Source organism: Zonotrichia albicollis, chromosome 15, assembly GCF_047830755.1.
Source record: "Zonotrichia albicollis isolate bZonAlb1 chromosome 15, bZonAlb1.hap1, whole genome shotgun sequence".
Classification (NCBI taxonomy): Eukaryota; Metazoa; Chordata; class Aves; order Passeriformes; family Passerellidae; genus Zonotrichia; species Zonotrichia albicollis.
This window is the reverse complement of record NC_133833.1, coordinates 1,866,191-1,886,687: the sequence shown is the minus strand read 5'-3', so window position 1 is coordinate 1,886,687 and position 20,497 is coordinate 1,866,191. Positions and strand designations below refer to the sequence as shown.

Here is a 20,497-nt window from a genome sequence, read left to right as displayed (position 1 = left end):
TCAAAGACTGGACACAAACTCTTCTAAAAGTTCTTTTCCAATCCTAACAATTCTGTTTAATGCCTCAAAGTGCCCCAAACCAATGGCACACATGAGTTGTTCCTGCAGGATTTAGCAGCATTCCCTGTTTGCCCTAATGATTCTGTTTTCCAATCCTAACAATTCTGTTTAATGCCTCAAAGTGCCCCAAAGCAGTGGCACACATGAGCTGTTCCTGCAGGATTTAGCAGCATTCCCTATTTGCCCTTGCTAGCCTGGATCCCCGAGGCAGCTGCTCCTGTCTGCCCCACTGAACTCCTACAAAGTCTTATTTTTCAGAAGGAAAAAATGTATTTCTCCAATCCTCTCAGACTGTTTTATCACCTGAATTGTAAATTTATTTCCCTTCCCCGCAGCTTCCCATCAAAGCAATGAATCTGGAAGGTTATCTCTGCTCCTTATGCAGATAAACCCAGATATTTAAATCAGTTTCTTAACAGGATGTCAAGAAATGTCTCAGTGGCAGTTCTTTGGAGCAGCTGGTGTGTTTGTTATGTTGCTATCACTGTGGATATCACTGTGGGTATCACTGGTGCCTCTTCTGAGGGGGACCAGATGAGCAGGAGCAGCTGCTACCACAGGATTCCTGTATTAAAAGCCAATATCCAGCCACACAATCCATAATTCCTAATTTATACCACCCAAATTACAGCACTCCATCACCAAACTGGGAATATTTCAGCCCCAGAGGGTTTTGTGTCAAATCAAACGTGGCCAGGCTGGGCCAGGGACAGCTCAGAGCTCTGGGGAAGGGCAGAACTCTCTGCTTCAGGGGCAGAACTTCTCTGTGCTTCAGGTGGGATCTGGATCTTCCTCCTCCTCACTCTCTGACCTGCCAGGTAACCCTGGATGAGGTGACCAGGAACAGCCCTGTACAGCTGAGCTCAAATCTTAATTATCTGTGCAAACACCTCTGCTGCCATCAGCCTTACACGAGTTTTCCCTCCCACCCCATCCTTCCAACATCTTGCACCTATTCCTAAAACTAAAATTAGGACCAAATTTGGCTGTTCCATCCCTGCAAGTGCTCCACAGCGAATTTCCTCCCTTCCCTTGGAAACACAAGCATATGTTGCTTGCAGCATTAGTCTTTTACAGCTTTTGTAAAAAAGAGAGGAAAACTGGCCCAGTGTGGTGGTGGGGAAGTTTCCAGCACACAGAACCCAGCCAGGGCATGGAAACCCAGGAGGAGCCACCTGGATTGGACGTGTTCCACTTCAGGGCATCTCCAGGTTCATCAGCATTGGAGTTACAGGAACAGGGCCTGGCTGTGCTCCCCAATCCCTGCACATCTGGGGGAACATGGACACACAGCCAGAACGCACCAGGGAGGGACAGCCCACCAGTGGGACACGAGTTAAGAGCAAATACAGGCAAACACTCCCAGATCAAATGGTGAAATGTTGCAATAGGAAAATCTGGCGAGATTTATTTTATATATAAAATATAATAATAAATATATTATTTATATTATTATTTATTTGATAATAGTTATATCATTATTATATTTCATATATAAAATATATATTATTTATTATAGTTTATTTTACATTATTATTTGTTTTATATTATTTATTTTCTATTATTTATATCATTATCATATTTTATATATAAAATTATATATTATTTATAATATTTTTATATTAGTATTTATTTTAGAGTATTTATTTTAGAGTATTTATATCATGATTATATTCTATATATAAAATTAATATATTATTTATAATAGAGTTTATTTTATAGTATTTATATCAGTAACATATTTTATAAATACTGAATATATTATTTATAATATTGTTTCTTTTATAGTATTTATTTTATATTAATTATTATATTCTATATATAAAATTAATATATTATTTATAATATAGTTTGTTTTATAATATTATTTATTTTATATTATCATTTATTTTATATTATTTATTATAATATATAATAAATAAAAGAAAATGTAGTCTTTTCTTTTTTGTCCCTTTGCCTTGATTAAGAAAATATCCAAGAGATGAAGCCAAGTGCTGAAGTGGTGAGAGACAACAAAGGTTTCCCCAGCAGGACAGGGGATGCTCACCCTGGAGAAACCTCAGCAGTGACCTGAAGGCAGCCAGAGGAAGCTGAGGAAATGTTTTTCAAATTGAACCAATGATCAAAACTATTTTCTTTACCAGATTGCTTCCCTGTTGAGGCTCAGCTGCTAACAAAGTATTTTTTCTATCAGGAATGAAACGCAAATAATAGTTTGCTACCCAGAAAGTTTCTGTCAGGAATAGTCCCAAGGGCTCCTCTCCCCACAATCACCCAGCACTCCTCTACTTAATCAAATGAATCCCATTTGAAACCCATTTTGCTCCAATTTCCTCATGAGGTACCTTGTAATTTGGTATCACTATCACACAGTTCATCCTAAACATTTTCTTTGTGTTGTTCTCCAGTGTAATCCTGAATTACAACGGTGCTGGAAGAGCCAGGACAAAGGAAAAGAGCAAAAACCCAGGGAAAACAGGGAGGGAGAAAGGGAAAATTCATTGCACTTAAGCAGCAGACAATTTGAATTACATTAAGCAACACAGGCTTACACAATTTAAATTACATTAAATAGCACAGGCGTACCCAACAACAGGCAAATGGCAGAATTTTATCTGTTTATTGCTGATTTTCAGCAATTTTCTTCTTAAGGTGGTTACATTCTTCCAAGGCAAGAGGAGGATTTTGGAACAGAAGTGGCACTGGACAGTGGCAAAGACTTAGAAGTGAAATATTGGGACAATTAAGCTTCCTAACAAGGAAAGGAATTAATATTTCTAGGGAGCCTGTGTGAACTTCCCAAATAAATACAGATAGACAGAAAGATAATGCTTGAAACTAAGTCAAGTTTTATGGTTTTTTAGGAGGGTAAAATGAACGCTACTTCCCTGGTAGAAATTCAGGTTATTTCCTGAAATAGTTGTGTACTAAAACACCAGGCTGCAGACTCAAAGCAATATTATAGAAGTGTAGGCACAGGTATTAATTCCGAGCCAAAGGTATTAATTCTGAGCCAGGTAACAACTGTGAAGCTTTTCAGGGCAGCAAACCCAGCAGAGACACATCAGCACACAGAACTAAACCCTCCAGCCAAGGCCTGAGCAATTTCCCCTTTCCCCCACCTGAAAGGAGGTGAAGAAAGGAAGAAAATAAACACAAAATAATCAGATGGGGAGGGGAAGGAGCAGCAGCACTAAAGGCAGACACCATGTGCTGCTGCTCAGTGATGGATGTGCTGCCTCTGGGGACAAGGGGGACAATCCATCACTGGTGCCACCCAGTGCCCCCAGCCTGGCACACCCTGCTGGGCAGGGAATCCTTTTCCCTGCTCCTCCTCAGTTCTTACTCAACACCAAAAATTGCCCAGAAGAGGCTGCAGGGAGTAAAATGCAAGTTCCTGTGGTAATTCCAGGCAGCTCTGGACAGCTTATCCCTGCCTCTGTCTGCACATTAAACCTTCCCCCTTGAGTCAATCCAGAGGCTTCTCAGCATGACAGGATGAGGGTGTATGGATGAGCTGGACTAAGAGAAAAACTGACTCTAATTAGCAGCTATTCCACTGAATTTTCCATTTCTCCCATCATTTTCAGCAGAAACTGCAGAAGAAATCAGGAGATTTCCAGGCAGCTCATCACCCCTCGAAGGACCCAGCAGTGTTGCAGCAAGAAATAAAAGCTTCATCTTTGGAAATCTGAATCTTTGCTCCCTCTGTGGTACTGCAGAGATCCCAGTTCATCCCAGCCCAGACAGGACCTGCTCAGGTGCCCACAGCCCTGGGATGTCCTGAGCAATGAAACCAAGACAGTGCATTTTATCTGACCTGTGGGAAGGGGGGCATTCCCAGCCCAGAGCCAGCTGGCAAGGGGGAAATTAGACTGGATATTGGGAATAAATCCTCCCCTGTGAGGGTGGCAGGCCCTGGCACAGAGCCACCTGGATCCCTGGCAGTGCCCAAGGCCAGGCTGCATGGGCTTGGAGCACCCTGGCACAGTGGAACATATCCCTGCCCAGAACAAGATGATTTTTAAGGTCCCTTCCAACCCAAACCATCCTTTGTTTCCATGATTATTATTTCCAAAAGCTCTGTGGATATATTCCTGAGTCCTGCCTGCCCACCCACCCTCCTGCTGGGTGCACAAGCAGAGGATTCTCAATCACCTTGATCCTCAACTCTCAATCTTGTTCTCAATTCTCAACCATTTTGATTCTCAACTCTCATTCTCAATCATCTTGATTCTCAGTCTCATTCCCAATTCTCAATCACCTTGATTCTCAATTCTCAATCATCTTGATTCTCAACTCTCATTCTCAACTCTCAATCTCATTCTCAATTCTCAGTCATTTTGATTAAGCTCATGGCACAGCAGCTCCTGTGGACAGAGACAAATGTCTGAGGGAGGGAACACCTTTGTGGAGTCCCCCCATGCTCAGAGGCTGGCTCGGGGCTGGGCAGGGGTGAGGAAGGCAGGCTGCCAGGCAGGGCACAGCCCAGGGATGCCCATCTGTCTCTGGAGCCCCAAAGCCAGCTTGCCTGAACTCAGGTCCAACAGCAGGAGCTGTAAAACCCAGCTCAGAGTCAGCCCCAGCCCGGCAGGGAAGTTCAGTGAGGTGAAACAGCTCCAGGGGACAGACATTATCAACACAATTACCTGTCAGCACTGTTTACTCTGGAATTTAAACTGCTCCTATCTCTGGCAGATGAATGTTTTCAGCTGGATACAGCGGAGGATAAAGATTTCCCCATCCCCAACCCACAGAGTGCAACACCAAGAGCTTCAATCTGCACCATCTACAGTGCACAACTGGGCCACCGTTTTTAAAAGCTGTGACAAGAACCATTAAGGAAGCTGTCAGCAACATGAAAAATATTCTGTGTGAGCCAGGCTGCACAGGGCACACGTTTGTTGTGACTTCTGCAGCGTGTGGCTTAAACTGCAGCTCAATTGCAGCTGAGCTTGGCACCAGGGCAGCCCCACACCCAAAACAGGAGCGGCACAGAGCTCTGGGAATGCACTGGGAAGCTGCACAGAGCTTATCTGCAAAAAAAAAAACCCAAAAAACCCACCCCAGAGCTTTGTGTATCTCAGCATGAGGAAGAATGCAACTCAGCAACTTCACCTTTAAAGCACTAAAAGCCTTTAGTGTCTCCTGTCCCTTCAGTTCCCAGGGAAACTTTAGACACATCAGATAAAAGTGCAAATTCCTGCCTGGACAGCCTGTTTTGGTGCTGCTCCAGGCTCATGGGCAGCATGGACTGAACACCAGGACATGTCCAGTTCTGCAAAGGAACAGCTCAGGCTCACAAATTCCCTCCCTCCTTGAGACTGTTCTCCCTCTGACCTCTGCACAATAAGCATGAAGTGCTAAAAGAGTGATTTAAAGTTCACTGGGGCTGACACCACAGAACCACTGAGGTTGGAAAAGCCCTCCAAGATCACCAGGCTGTGCCCAACGCCCACCTTGTCACCAGCCCAGAGCCCTGAGTGCCACCTCCAGCCCTTCCTTGGGCACATCCAGGGAAAAGAAGCAGCACCAAAACTCTCCCAGTGCCACACTGACAGTGGCACAGGAACTGCCCTTTTTATACTAGAAACAATATGTACTTTATTTACAATAATTCTCCAATACCTATCACCTATGTTAGACAGTTTGTCTCTACTCTACACCAATCCAAAAGTGCCACCATCACAGCAGAAGATGGAGGGGAAGAAGAAGGAGGAGGAGAAGACGACGACATGCCCAGATTCCTCCATCTTGCCTCTTGAACCTCCATTCTAAAACACCAAAATTCTACTTTTTCACCCTGTGACAAATTCACTATCATTCTACTCAAACTCTTGTGGCTTGTAACTCTTCTCCCAGCTGAGTTCTGGGTGCTTTGAGCAAGGCCAAGGTGGGGTTTGGCTCAGCAGGTTTAAAGCAAAGCCTGGCTTTGCTCAGGGCTGAGCCAGGGGAGTGGTGTGGCCAGTGCTGGCCTCTGTCACACAGCCACAGCCTGGCCACACGAGGCCACCAGGAATTCTGAGCTGGGCAAGTGACACAGGACCATCTGCTGGACATCTGGGCTGTGTTTAACACACCACCAGTGCTTCCAACATCAGCAAAATTTTCAAGGGGGGGAAAAAAAATAATAATCAAAGGCAGCCTTATCTTTCACCCTGCCAGAATGACAAAAAAATATTTGGCTGAGGATTTCTTCAAACCCTGATGAGGTGTGATGGTGCTGAAAGCAGCCAGGACACCCTGCTCAGCAGGCCCTGGTGCAGAGGGCGTTTAAATGTGGGGATGAACATTCTGGATGGTGCCATCAGGGAATTTCCTTTACTACCCAAGTAAATGCAAAGTTTATAAAGTCATTGGATGGTTTGGGTTTGAAGGGACCTTAAATCTCATCCAGTGCCAGCCTTTGCCATGGGCAAGGACAATTTCTACCATTCCAGACTGCTCCAAGCCCCAACCTTGGGCATTTCCAGGGATGGGGCAGCCACAGCTTCTCTGGGAAAGCCATTCCAGGGCCTCCTCACCCTCAGAGGGAAGAATTCCTGCCCAATATCCATCTCTGTCAGTGTGACCCCGTTCCCCTTGTCCTGTCCCTCCAGGCTCTTGCAGAATTCCCTCTCCATCTTTCTCAGGTTTTTCCCTCGGGTAAAACTGCTCAGACCCCATCTCAGCACAGCCAAAATTTGGCTTTGCTGCATGAAACCCTCCCAGCACACCCTGAAATCTGGGTAATTCAAGGTATAATGCTCAGGACAGATGGCCAACTCCATTTCCCAAGGATTTTTTGGCTGAACATGCCATGCTTGCCATGTCACTGCTGCCAGCACAGCAGTCACAAATTCCAGCAGGGAATGACCAAAAAAAAGCCTCCAAGTTGGTGGCTGTTTTTACAATGACCAACGATTAAATTAGCTTAGTTAAAGGATCTAACACCATGTCTTGAATTTATTCCAGTGTCACAGTTATTGGCAGGGATAAAGTTTCACATGAGCCAATTAACTAAATGCACTATTACTGTATCTCAGCTGCTTAAGCTCATCAGTTAATTAAGAGCTCAGTGTAAGCTGAAAATAGGAATCTTACCTGACACACATCCCAAACATACATTATCTTAATGATTTCATTTTACACTCCCATGTAATGTTCCTCAGGTGCCTGAGGAAAACTGAAAGGTGATTGCTTGGTTTCAAGAAAAGTGAAAGTCACACAAACATTGACAGATTTCATCTAAGAAATTGGATTTCTCAGAACAATACTTGCTGCTTTATTCAGCCCTATTTAGAAGGTACTTTTCCATAGTAAAGTTAATATTTCACATTCAATTTTGAAACTCAACTCCTCTCTGTTCACCTGGGCAGTCACCCCAGAGAAAACTCCAGCACCCATGCTGGATAAAGCTCAGAATTTAGTGTAGAACACATGAGTTACCTCATAAGAAATTCCTACCCTCCAACTACACATCTTGTTAAGAAATCCACATTTATCCCTCAGTTAGAGGCAAGTAATAACAGATAAGGACATCAGTGGATTGCTCAGATAATTAGAAAGCAATCTAAGCTAAAACGAAAAACGTGCAAGCCTTTGTTGCAACTTGTATAAATACCTGGATGTCTTGTACATCCAGGGGGGAAAAAAAAACCCCCAAACCAACCCAAACCTGTAAATGGGAGTGTAAAAATTAAAACTCCCTCCTTTCAAGGCCTTTTTATCCCCTTGTAAAGGGAAAAACCAGCCCTGTTAGAGCCTCAAGGATTATTGATGTAATCAGAGAATGGTTTGGGCTGGAAGGGACCTTGAGGGACATCCCCTGCCATGGGCAAGGACACTGCCACTGTCCCAGGTGCTTCATCCAGCCTGGCCTTGGGCACTGCCAGGGATCCAGGGGCAGCCCCAGCTGCTCTGGGCACCCTGTGCCAATCACTTCAATCCTAAGTATTTAAAATCCCCCAAAATTAGAAACTTGATCAAGGTCTCCTCCTCCTCCTCGCAGCAATGCACAGCACAGAGAGCACCTTGTGAGCTGGAAGGACCTTGGAGGAGGCACAGGAACCTGCCCTCTTCACTTCAATTGCTGAAATGAAGCGAGATTAAAGCAGCCAGAGCCTTTCCACCTTTAGCAAATTAATCTGATCTCTTTCAGAAGTCCCTGAGCACACCAGGCTTTAGCTCTATTAATGGCCTGAGTGGTGCTTGCTCAGTGTTTCCGACGGACACACAGCCCTTGAGGAACTTCCTTTCAAAGCAGGGATCACAGAATTTGATTGAAAATGCATTTAATTCTCTACACTGGCAGCCCAGGGATGGTGCTGGCAATGCTCTCAGTTGTTTCATAGGCAGCAAAAGCTGAAGCAGGACTCGGCCATGGGCTGTGCTTGTCTTTTCTAAAAAGCTCCTCACCACAGTGCTCCAGGAGCTCATTTCTCCTGTGGCATCACTGCAAAGCAACAGCACAGCTCTTTGTCAGGACAGATGCACTTTTCCTACTTTTCCCCATTATTTAAGGCATAATTTATGTAATAACAGGTTAAATAAATGTGTGAAGATGCTGGGCCCTAAAGTGACTGCAAGAAAAATTCCGAGTTCAAGCAGAACTCTCTCTCCATTATCACACAGATCCTCTTCTCATCCCTGCTGCCCTTTCTGCAAGGGAAAATAGCTTCAAATTAAGGATGAGAAGTTTGACTGGCAATGAGAATGCATTATTAAAAAGAGATTCTTATTTCAGCCATCTGAAAACAGGAGCCCACCTCTCCCACAGCTCCTCAGGTGGGATTATTTGGTTTAGGGAAAGGAACTCCTGAAAGTGTTGGGAAAATCAAACCCCAATACCCAAAGCTGATTTCACTGCAGCAGTGCAAAGGATGCCTAAGAATGGCTGCATGCAAGTCCATGACAAACTCACTAATTACTGTGCTCTAATGAGCAAACCATGCCCGGGAAGTGCTGATTCCACAGCTCTGAACAAAGGCATCTCAAAGCCCAGAGCAGCAGAACTGGGGCCACTCTCAGACCTGAGGATGAGCAGGAGAAAAATGCATTAAAAACTGAGCAGCATCCACACAGCTCCTGTTATTAGCATCAAAACTGCCTTTAACAAACATCAATCCCTGAAATATCTTGGTAGAAAAATGCTCTGTGAGAGAAAAAGGGCTCCTAATTTATTAACCTTCAACAGAAACCAGCAAAAGTTGGAAAGTTTCAAAACACAAGAAAAGAAATGGTGCAGATCCCTAAAGCTGAATTGCATGGCAAGAGTCCCCTCAGCTGGAAAAAATGCCCTGATTAATTCATAATAACCAAAGGAGATGTGTGAAAGAAGGAAGGGTGAAGGCAGAGAGCAGAGAGAAATGCACTTTATCAATGGCAGATGAAGCCAGCCTGGAAATTTGGCAGGCAGAGCAATCAGATAGCGACAGAATCCTTGAGCAGGCAAACCTGGAAAGAGTTTCAAGGCAAGATTAAATCAGTTGGTAGAATTTCTAAGGCAGAATATTCTGTTTGACACAGCACTGAAGCAGAGATACAGAAGCCTTTGCCATCTTGGACTTTGCACAACTTTAAGCTGAATTGTCACTATTTAATACTTAATAAAATGGATTTTTTTACTTAATAAAATTGGTTTGAACAGGCTCAATGATCAGATGAGCAGCTCAGCATCCCTCTGGACAGAGCTGCCAAGAGATGTTAAAGCAGGACACTGGCAGCAACCAAAACACTTCCTCCCCCACCTCAAAAATATCTGCAATATTTTCCTAACTAATGTGAGTTCAATGCAAATTATTAACTCTTGGTAATAAGTTTCCCAGCACAATAAGATAAAATGCTAATGCAGTTCCTGCAGCACACCAATCATCAGGAAAAACATGATCAGAGTCTGAAAGAACAGCAGGGGCATTCCTAAGATAAAACACTTTATTTGGGACGGATAAAGGAGGAAAAAAAAAATTATAAAGGAACCTGTTGATTTCCCAAAGCAATATTGTGAAGAAGCTGTGATAAGGATCAATTTCAATAAGTTTAAATTAAAAATTCTGGGGGAAATTTGCTCCCTGAGAACTGATCATGACTGATCCTGCGATGGGATGGAGGCTGGGAATGGGGAGTGTTTAGAGCCCTCCCACTCCTGTCATGTTCAAGATAAAAAAGAGAATTTTGGGTTCCTGTTTAAGGGGGTGATTTGTGTTTTCCCCACTGCTGAGCACTCCAACACTCCAAAACCCAGCAGAATATTTCATTTTTCAAGCTAAAATTTCAATTTTCAAGCTGCCAGAATGATAATTCAATCAAAAGCCACGACTTCTCCTCCTCAACTTTAACCTAATTCCTACAACACCAATATTTAGGAGAACTGGAAAGGGCACAAAATGACACCAATATTTAGGAGAAAGGGCACAAATATTTAGAAAGGGCACAAAACTTCCCAGGGAGGCAGAGCACTCAGAGCCCTTGAGATTCCCCTCTAACAACAGCTGAGAAGAACCTGTGATGGTTTCTAAAGGTTTGTGTTATTTAGGAGAATAAAACCCCCAAATCCAAGTGTTTTTAGAGGTTTACAGGAAAGAATCTCTGTCTACACTCAATTAGAAAGTCTCCCTTCTGAGGCAGAGCTCAAGAACTAAAAGCTTATTTACAACTAAAGGATTTTCATTCTGGTACTGCCTTGTAACACCAAACCACAACAATCTGACAATGCTGCTGCTCCTTTTTTATTCCCAGCTGCCAGACTAAAATCTTGTATTCCCTGCTCTATTTTGCAAGAGTTTCAGATAAAGCCAAACCCATGCCTGGAGGATTTTTGGAGTTATTTCAGTGCTGTATTAAAAGGAGAGCCCTGGATACACACAAGGAATGTGATTTGTTGGGATGCACGAAGGCAGCAAAAAATGGGATTTTGCTGTAACATCCACGTGGGGCCATCCCATCTGTGAGTGACTGGAAGTGTGTGACTTCAGTCAAGCAATAATCATGTGGTTTTCTGTTCAAACTCGAGCTTTTTTGGCACCAGAACTACTTTTAGATCTGGATAAACACACAATGGAGATCTGTGGATGTGAAAAACACACAAAAGAGTGAGAACTCATCTCAAATGAGCATTTCAACCTGTCTCAGGATAATATCCAATATTGATCAGCACTTCACAGAAGGTATTTTTGTTCTAAAAGCACTCGTATTTATAGCAACCCATGTGCTTTTAACGAACTTATGTGGGCACAGAGCAGAAAAAAATCACAAAAAAAAAAATCAGTCTGCTACGTGCTTCACCGAGCCAAGTCATCAACATGCAACTCATGAGTGAAATCTAACCCTCAAAAAAATAAAGTTTAAATAGCTCTGTGACAGCTTTCCTCCCCTTCAGCCCTCCCAGTGCTCCTGCTCAGCTGGGAGCTGTGATCTCCCAGTTCCCAGAGCAGGGTTGGTCATTCCAGGCACTGGGAGGATGGGAATGCCCAGGGAAAGGGAGATTTTGGCTCAGCCTCAGCCATGGGGCAGTGGCAAATCTGGGAATGCCGCTCCATGGAAGTGGAGAGCTCAGCTGAGCATGTCTGACTCTGAAAAATAGAAAAGCTCAAACCTGAGGCATCAGCAGCAGATTCTGCTCTGCTTTAGTGTGAGAGTTTGGCTCCATATCAGGGATGGTGAGCTCTGTGCACAGAGCAGGGAGACAAAACAATTCCTGCTCCAGCTGGGCACCAAGCACAAATGATCCAAATCTCAGCCCAGGAGCACAAACACCGTGGGCTGGAGAGAGAAAAACAAGGATGGGACTGGATGGGCTAAGCTGGAATGGGACAATGAACTGCAAGGTGCAAATGGAGCAGAATTGATCCCAGGGACAGAGCCCGTGCCCCTCGTGCATTTTGGGGCCATTTTGGTTCATTTTGGGTGCAGCCCTGGCTGGGCTCTGGTGCTGCCCAAGGTGCATCCATGGAGGAGATGCTTTGAATAAATCCCTGCTTTATTCTTTAGCTCTGTCCAGCCTCTGTTCTAGATCAGCCTTCCCAAGGCATCACTGCCACCAAATTTATCCCACCTGGGAATTCACCCACCCAACCTTTGGGTGACCATGGTGCTTTCCAAACTGTGCTTCCCAAAACACTTCCCAACTGCTCCTTCCCCTGTCTTCTCACCCTGGGGAGGGGTAACAAGCTGGGAGCAGGCACAGCCATGCTAGGTAGGAATGGGATTTGTACCTGCACTAAAAAACCATCTAAAATACATTTGTACATTCCAAGATTTGCGTGTCCCCCTTCATACTCAGGGCATGTCTCCTCTGAGGGTCAGGGAGGCAGTGCCATGCATCAGGAGCATTTAAAAGCTCAATATTCTGCATTAAAGACACTCTTTTGACACAGCCAGCTTCTGTGTGCACCTGAGAGGGAGAAAAAACACACCCAAACCCACAGTGAAGGCACAAATACAGGCAGGGCTTGGTGACTGCTTCTCCATGAAATGCTTTGTGCAGCCAGTGCAGGGGAATTAACAATTTTCCCTTAAATTCTCCAGCCAGCCATTATCCTGTGCTTGCTGATGCTCTGCTGCAGGCTCAGGTGCTCCCAAAAAAAAACCCCAAAACAATTGGCAGAGAGGAGAAAACGGCATTTGGCAGCTGCAGGTAGCCTGTGCTGTTCTGTAGGTGCTCTTTTACAGAGTCTGTATTTACCCAGGCAGGCAGGAATCACAGGAGATGAGAGCTCCGTGGCAGGGAAATAAAGCAACAAAGTAAATGCCACGGAGAGATTCTTCTGCTGAATCCACAGTGCCCTTCATCACAGCATGGGAGCAGAGCTGCAGCTCCATGACTGGATTTTAAAAATAGAAAGGTAACAAGCTTCCAATCCCAAAGTGCTGCGCTCTGCTTCCGATGCCATTTCAGGCCCTGGGAGTGCTCTCAAAGAGCACACAGCTCCTCTGGGAAAAGGTGAAAAATGCCTCCCTCCAGAATCTGTTGTCTGAACTAAGAGAATTATTTATAGTTGCTACATTTATTATACATTATTATAAACTGGAAGCTGTTACGAGCTATGAAATGTTTATCATTTCAGGGGATGAAAAGTAATTTATTTCTAGAAAAGTGGTGGTAATGCTAGACTGAATATATATGTTTTAAGAGTAAACTTTCCCTGTTAAACATGTGCAGAGCCACCATGCTCTGTGTGACACATTTTCCCATTTTAGCCTCTAATCTTTTCCCCCTGGGCACTACCTGTTCTTGCTGCAAACTACTGAAGCATTTTCCACTCCCGTTTGTGAAGTGCCTCTGCTTTCATGGTGGAGAATGTGGGGGAAAAAACCACATGACAGATCATGCAGAAACTCCCCAAATCCCCTCCCTTCCACCTCATCAGCAGCACAAGGATGTCTTTATACACACACACAGATAGACAGGCACACAGAAAATCCTCCAGCACATCTGAGATTCTCCAGGAGCAAAAAAAAAAAAAAAAAAAAAAAAAAAAAAAAATTCAGTGCTTCAGAGCTGTGCCCATCTCCTCCCACAAATGGCTTTCAAGCAGGGCTTTGAATTTTCCTTTTTAAATCCTCTCCACTGAGGAGAGGGGGAGATGGGCAGGGAAAAGGACACTGAGAAAAGGCTGGAGGGAGGAGCTGCTAAAACGGCTCTAATCCACATCCCCAGCAGCGTTTCTGCTTTGGGAAGGACAATTTCCAAATGTTTTCCATCAGGCCTGAGAGGTCAAGTGGCTGTGGAGCAGCTCCTGCAAATTGATAGCATCCAATAATTGCTCCTGCATTTATTACCTGCAGAACCTGCAGTGCCCTTGCATTTCCCAGGGCTGGGGAGCCTCAGGATGAGACTGATGGTATTTTAAATATTTAAGGTAGTCTAAGAAAGCCTCATTCAGCATTTGAGACAGTTTTTAATTTAATCCTACAACGGGGACCAGAACAAAACCACTTCCTGCAGTTTGCTGTGCCCCATCTTTTGTCCAGCTCTCACTGCATTAAATCTGAGTGTGCCAGGGCCAGCACAAGGCAGCAAATGCAAAATTCAGGTTCCAGGTGAACCTTAAATAAACCACAAGAGACGTTTTCCCTGCACACAGGTCAAACAGAGCAGCACCAGCTGACATCCTGTGCTGGAGGTGTTTTCCACACTCAGTGCCACCAACATTCCTGCTGCTTTGGGATGCAGGAGGCTTTGGATCCATCACCACCTCTCTGCTATGGAAAACTCAGTCTGAAACACTGAATTACACTGCAAACACAACCCCCACGTGAGGGGAAACTCCTTTGTTTCCTTAAAAAACAAACCAAATTTTTAAAAATATCCCTAACAAAACTGACAAGTTCATTTACTTCCTAAGTAGTTGCACATTTCTGTTTTGTCAACTCTAAAATGCCAGACAACACAGAAGCAGCGGATGAAACTAACTAAAAACCTCAGAGCGCAAGAAAAGTGTTTTATTGTACAGTCAGGTACTGATTCCAGCTTTGCTGTTCCTCCACAGACAGCACAATTTGTTTAAAATGCATCAGACATTTATACACAACGTCTGTCTAGAAAAGAGGATGAAGATTGTTACATCACACTCTAAATTATAAGGAGGAGTTATATTCCCTTCTCAATCATGGTCATTTGCTCATGAATTTCCAAATCTTTATATTCTTTCTTTTTTAAAGGCAATCAAAGCAATTAAGGCCAACTTGACCCTTCCTTGTACCTGCAAGAAGACTCAGAGGAATTTGCAACTTAACCACGAGGCAAATCTGTATTTCAGGCTTCAACTGTATTATAATTTGTGACTCATAAATTATATTATTCAACATTCACATGAAAAATAATAGCTATCACAGTACTTGCTGCAATGAGAGTGCATGGCTGCTTTGTAGAGTTTATTCAAACTGGCAACTAATAATATTTTCCATTTATCAAAAGTCTCCAAAGCACAATGACTGTTCAATTTATTGTATTTAACATTCAGCGAAGGAGGATGTTGTCGTTTTCAACACTGCAATCCCAAACAGAGAAATTAAAATAAATCACTTCATCTAGAAGCCAAACAAACAATTACATGGAGGAACCAGCCAAAAAGGAAACCAAACAGCTTCGTTTGCCAGCCCTTATTAACAGCAAAAATAACACTTTATTTGGGTTTCTGAGAGCTCCCTGTTATCACCTGGAAAACAAAACCCAGTCCTGTAGTTTACAAATGAAAGGTGTGACAGCAGCAGAGAGACAGCCAGGAGAGGAACACCTGGGACTGAATTACCAGGGGTTGGCAGCACCCATTCCCAGACCATAATCACCTCAGAAAATAAGATTTATTAAAGGCTACTTGTATTCCAAAGCCCTGCCAAAACCTTTGTGGAAATCAGAGACTCGTTTAGGTTGGAAAAGACCTTTAGGATCATCATTAACCCATCACTGCCACCTCTAAACCACGTCCCCATGTGCTCCATCTACACAACCTTTAAATACACCTAGGCGTGGAGCAGGAAAGATTTGAAGCAAATTTCAGCGTCATGCTAAGCTTTTTTGGTTATTCCATTAAAAAAAAAATCCAAAATGAAAACAAACCATACAAAACACCCCCCCTGTAGGACCTAACAGCAAAAGCCAGCTCTGATTTCTGAATATTTTTGCCAGCCCTGTATGCCAGACCAGCAGGAACTACCTGAAATCCAAAGGTGCCTCTTTCAGATGGCAGTGAAAAACCATCCCAGCCTGCACCCACTGAAAAATCCCTCTGGGAGACTCTTTGTGTGCTCCAGCACAAAAGGGAGGCACCAAATGCTCTTAAGTGCTCAGTCATGAGCTGCTTGTTTAACCCCCCGTGCCAGCCAAGCAGAGCCCGGCTCTATCAGTGCAATTGTGAGCCACAAATCTCACTGCTTAATATGCAAATTCCCCTGGTCAGTCTTGCAGAGAAGCACCATGAAAGCACTTATTGTGACTTCCAATTAGCCATGTGATACGCAGCCCTGCACAGCACTCAAGGAAAATATTTAAGAAACTGTTGTCCAGTTGCTGAGAGCAGAGGTGGAGCACAATATTTGCCTTTCTCTGAGTTAATGAAGCTCCAGCACTGCATCAAACTCCACGGGGGGAATTGAGAGTTTGAATAATCTCCCATTCTGGCAGCCTTATTTCCACTTGGCCCTGTTGTCACTGCTGGGTGATGGGGGCAGCAGGAAAGAAGAGAAATTTCAAAGAGAATCAGCATCTTTGCTGCCGAGGAAGGGTGACAAGAACTGCAGCAGGCAGGAGAGCATCGTGTCAAGGAGAGCTCAGCAGCAATCAGACAGTTGCAGCCAAAATCCCTAATCTGGAATGACTCCTGCTCCCAGCCACTGGATTCCCTGCTTTTCCCTCACCCCACACGAGTCACTGTCTCACTGAATTCACCACGTCAGACAAAATAACATGCAGCTTCTGAGAGGGGCGAGAGCTGCCCCGAGAGAATGAACAGGTTCCTCCTTTTCCTTCTCAAAAAGAAATTGAGGAGCCCTCCAGAAGGACTTGCCTGTGGGATGGGAGCTGGCACAGCTCTGCTGGTTTTGCTCAGCTGAACATACCTGATGTACAGGCACAAGGGCAGAGTTTTCCAGCAGTTCACTCCAAGCCCGAAGCAATGCCAGAAGCACAAGTGAAGAGGTCACACAGCTGGGGAGTGGCTGCAGAACAGTTATTCCTCCCTGCTCTCACCATCCTGCAGGAACTCTGGCACCTTTGGCATGGATGCAGTGCCCAGCTCCTGAAACCTTGGGCTGTTGGGTGGGAGACAGCTGAGCTAAAGGGATAAAAACCTGTGTCTATAACCCAATTAATGATGTCCTTTAATGACTCCCCAATAAATCCACCCAGGCCACCCACCACAGTTTGGTGCTGCTGGGCTACAACACACCGAGCATCGAGGCAGGAACTTTTCCTGTCTATGCCAAACAATGTCCTGGTGAAATGAGAACTTGCTGAAAAGAGCAGTGCTAATGAAACAGCTGGTACCAATCTGCAAAACCCATTTCATTTCCAGCCCGATGGGCAGAGCAGCATCTGTTAAATTGTTGGTGAGGAACAGCCTCCTCCTGCTCCGGTCACTGCAAACAGAGCTGTGCAATAAGCTGGCCTTTTGATTAGCTCCATCTCACACATGCAGGCACACCTGAGGATCCACACCAGCTCTCCTGACACACACACAGGCACATCCTGACCTTGAAAAATGCCCACAGGAAGAGACAAAAGCAGCACACGTGGCCAGGACATGCCGTCAGCTCTGCCAAGCTGCACACGAGCAACGGGAAGTGCTGGCCACAGACAAAAACACTGAGGAAAATACAGGGATGTGACAAATCCTCCTCTCAACTCCAATAACACAATTGAGCACGATTTTGCCACTCCCCACTGCCCTGGAATAAATTGAAACTGGGATGAATCAGACTCGAGAGCTGGCTCTGCTCTCACCCAGCATCGCACACAGCCGCTGCTGGCTAATCAAGCTCTTGGGCGCCCGCAATTCTCCAGGAAACTTTTCCATTCTGGGGAAAAGACAAAGCCTCTCCAAAACAAGTCCATCACTGGCAAGCTAGAATCATCGTGTTCCAAAACACCTTCCCAGGATTTCGAAACGTTCTGGCCCCGCTCACGGACAGCGATCTGAAAGCGAATGTAGCGGGCGAGGTCACAACCCCCGGAGCCGGAGGAAATGAGCCTCATTGGGGAACGGGAAAAAGTCATCTCTCTGCACAGGTCTGAACTCCAAACCATGCTCACTTCTGCTTCAGCTGCTTCACTGCCTGATGCCTCCACACAGAAGCTCCCTTGGCAGAGCAAGCCAGGTTTGAGGCTTGGCAGAATTTGTAAAGCTCGGAATCAGCACAGGCTGGACTTTGGCACCTGGGGAGTCACATTTAGGGGAGACACTCAGAGCTTCCCCCAGCTCAACCTACCCCCCCTTTCCTCCTTGTGCAGAGGCAGGAACGGATCCGTAGCATTACAAAACAGGCTATTGCACACTGGAGCTGATTGTTTAAGACAGTCCTAAGAAGCTCATAATTCAAGTGAAATTTCAGCGCTTCTCACTTCGCCGAGACAACCTTAAGGAACATTACCCTGAGAGCGTGAATCAACACGAGCCAGCTGACACGAATTTCACATCTCTTACATCTTGAAAGGCCAGCTGCTGTTGTAATGCAGCAGGCACAATGGGTTATTTAACCCCAGAGCAGCAGAGAGCCATGCCCTGGGAGCACCAGGCAGGGACACAGCGAGCCTGCATGGATGGAGCCTGCCCACCTCACTCGCTGCTCTCTCTGGGGCGTGGAATCTGTTTTACAATATCACCCAAAGCCTGATCGTGTTCTTCTCCTATCTCATTCATTCGATATCACAGGTGAGATAAGAGCAAGGAAATTAAACCCAGCCTATTTCTGTGACATGATCTCACCTCCTAACACCAAAGCACATCTCAGTGGAGCTTTTAATGCTATTTTTTGGTTAAGATTTTGGGGTATGTGATGATTCCTGCTGTTCTTTTCCTTTGACTCGTCCAATCTGCTCAGCACACCTGCAGGTTTTTACTGGTTGGTAAACGTGCTCAGTACAGATGCATTTTAGGTAACCCACTCCTTCTCTTTTTACTAACAGAGTAAGGAAAACTCACACTACTCAAAGCTATAAAATTCCTTTCAATGACACTGATGTGATTAAATCCACAGGAGGTTGTGGAGCCTCCCTCTCTGCAGACATTCCAAACCCACCTGGATGTGTCCCTGTGTCACCTGCTCTGGATGACCCTGCCTCAGTAGGGGGTTGGACTGGATGATCTCCAGAGGTCACTCCCCAACTATTGGAGTCCTCAACCCCAATTATTCTTGGATTCCGTGAAATCCCACACAGCTCCCAGCAGCTGGAATTCTGGTGTTTCCATGAACTCTGTATCTGGCATGAACCAGCAGATGGTTGGTTCAGATACAACTCCAAGTGCTGCATATTTTTACATTACGGAATGACAGCAAAGGCACTGATGGAAAGAACACCCATCAGCTGGGACATCCGAAATAAAAACCAGACTGATAGATAACATTCTGTAAAACACAAGGAAAAACACAGACCTAGATCAGCAATTCTCCTCCTGAAATCTGCGGACCCTGCATGCGCGAGGACTACCTATAAGTCAAGTGTCCTGTTGGTAGGCTGACTTTAAATGACTATAAAACACACACAGCTCAGCTGGAGAACATCAGGGGTCCACAAACCTGAGAGGGTAGAAAAAGCAATCATTCAGGCATTTAGCTGGAGAGAAACCCGCCGGTGAAAGGCTGCTGACACTGCAGCAGCGTTTGCACGCTGGCTTTGCTGCCCAGGTCGGGCTGCGCTCGCAGGGACCACGCTGCTCCGTCCATCCATCCATCCATCCATGCATCCATCCATGCAGCATGTCCTACCGCTCCGGTCCCACGGGCGGCTGGGGCTGGAGCCAGGCACCTCTCCCGGCTGGAAAATAACCCCGGGCCCCGCAGCACTGCCAGGATTTCAGCGAGCTGGGGAATCATTGCCCGCACACCGCAAGGAGCGGAGCCCGAGGAAAACAAACTTCGGGAGCCCCGGGCAGGGCCTTTCCCCAGCCGGGCGTTATTGCAGCAGGGGCCGCGTCCCTGAGCCCCCCGGCACTGCCCGGCGAGACAGCCCCGACACCGCTCCGGAACGGCCCGGCCCCGGAGCCCCCGGCACAGCCCCCGGTGGACACAACCCGGTATAACCCCGGTATAACCCCGGTACAGCCCCCGGTGCGGGCCCGGTGGGCACAGCCCGGGCCATCCCCCGGCACAGCCCCGCACGCCGGGGCCGCGGAGCGGGGCGGGGGCTGAGCCTGGGGCAGCGCCTGCCGAGCGCCGCCGGCCCCGCCGGCCCGGCAAACTTCGGGCGAACGCGGGAGAGAAGCCGGGGGATGGCCCCGGGCACGATCCGGGCCGGGGCCGGACGCGGCTCCCCCGCCCGCCGCAGGCCCCGGCCCGCAGCGCCCGCCCCGGGGTCCCCCCGCGGGCCCCCCGGGCCGGCCCGCAGCGCTCACCTCCGGTGCCGTCCGAGTTCTCGTTGAGGCTGCCCGAGGAGTCGTGGTGGGAGCCCACACACCCGCCCATGGGGCCCGCAGACCCGCCGCCGAGCCGCCCCCCGCCCCCCTCCCCTGCACCGAGCTCCGCCGCCGGCCGGGCAGGCGCGATGGCTCCGGAGCCGCCTCCCCGCTCCGCAACGCCGCCCCCGGGGCGCGGCCTGCGCCCGGCCCTGGCACCGCCCCGGCACCGGGACCGCCCCGGCACCCGCTTGGACCGGGACTGGCGCCGGGACTGGGACCGGGACCGAGACCGGCACCGAGACCGGCACCGCCCCGAGATCGCACCGGGACCGGCATGGACCGGGATTGGGACTGGGACCGAGACTGGCACGGATACAGGCACCGGCATGGACCGGGACTGCGACCGA

At 46.7% G+C, this 20,497-nt stretch overlaps 1 protein-coding gene across 1 annotated transcript in view; it reads right to left on the bottom strand.

Moving 5' to 3' along the window:
• UBTD2 (ubiquitin domain containing 2) overlaps positions 1 to 20,245 on the bottom strand; it is a 43,424-nt gene extending 23,179 nt beyond the window's left edge. The window contains exon 1 of the mRNA XM_074552009.1: positions 20,088 to 20,245. Within this exon, the coding sequence (XP_074408110.1) occupies positions 20,088 to 20,157 (70 nt within the window). The 5' untranslated portion in view covers positions 20,158 to 20,245. The remainder of the gene's footprint in view (positions 1 to 20,087) is intronic.
• Positions 20,246 to 20,497: the final 252 nt, after the last annotated feature.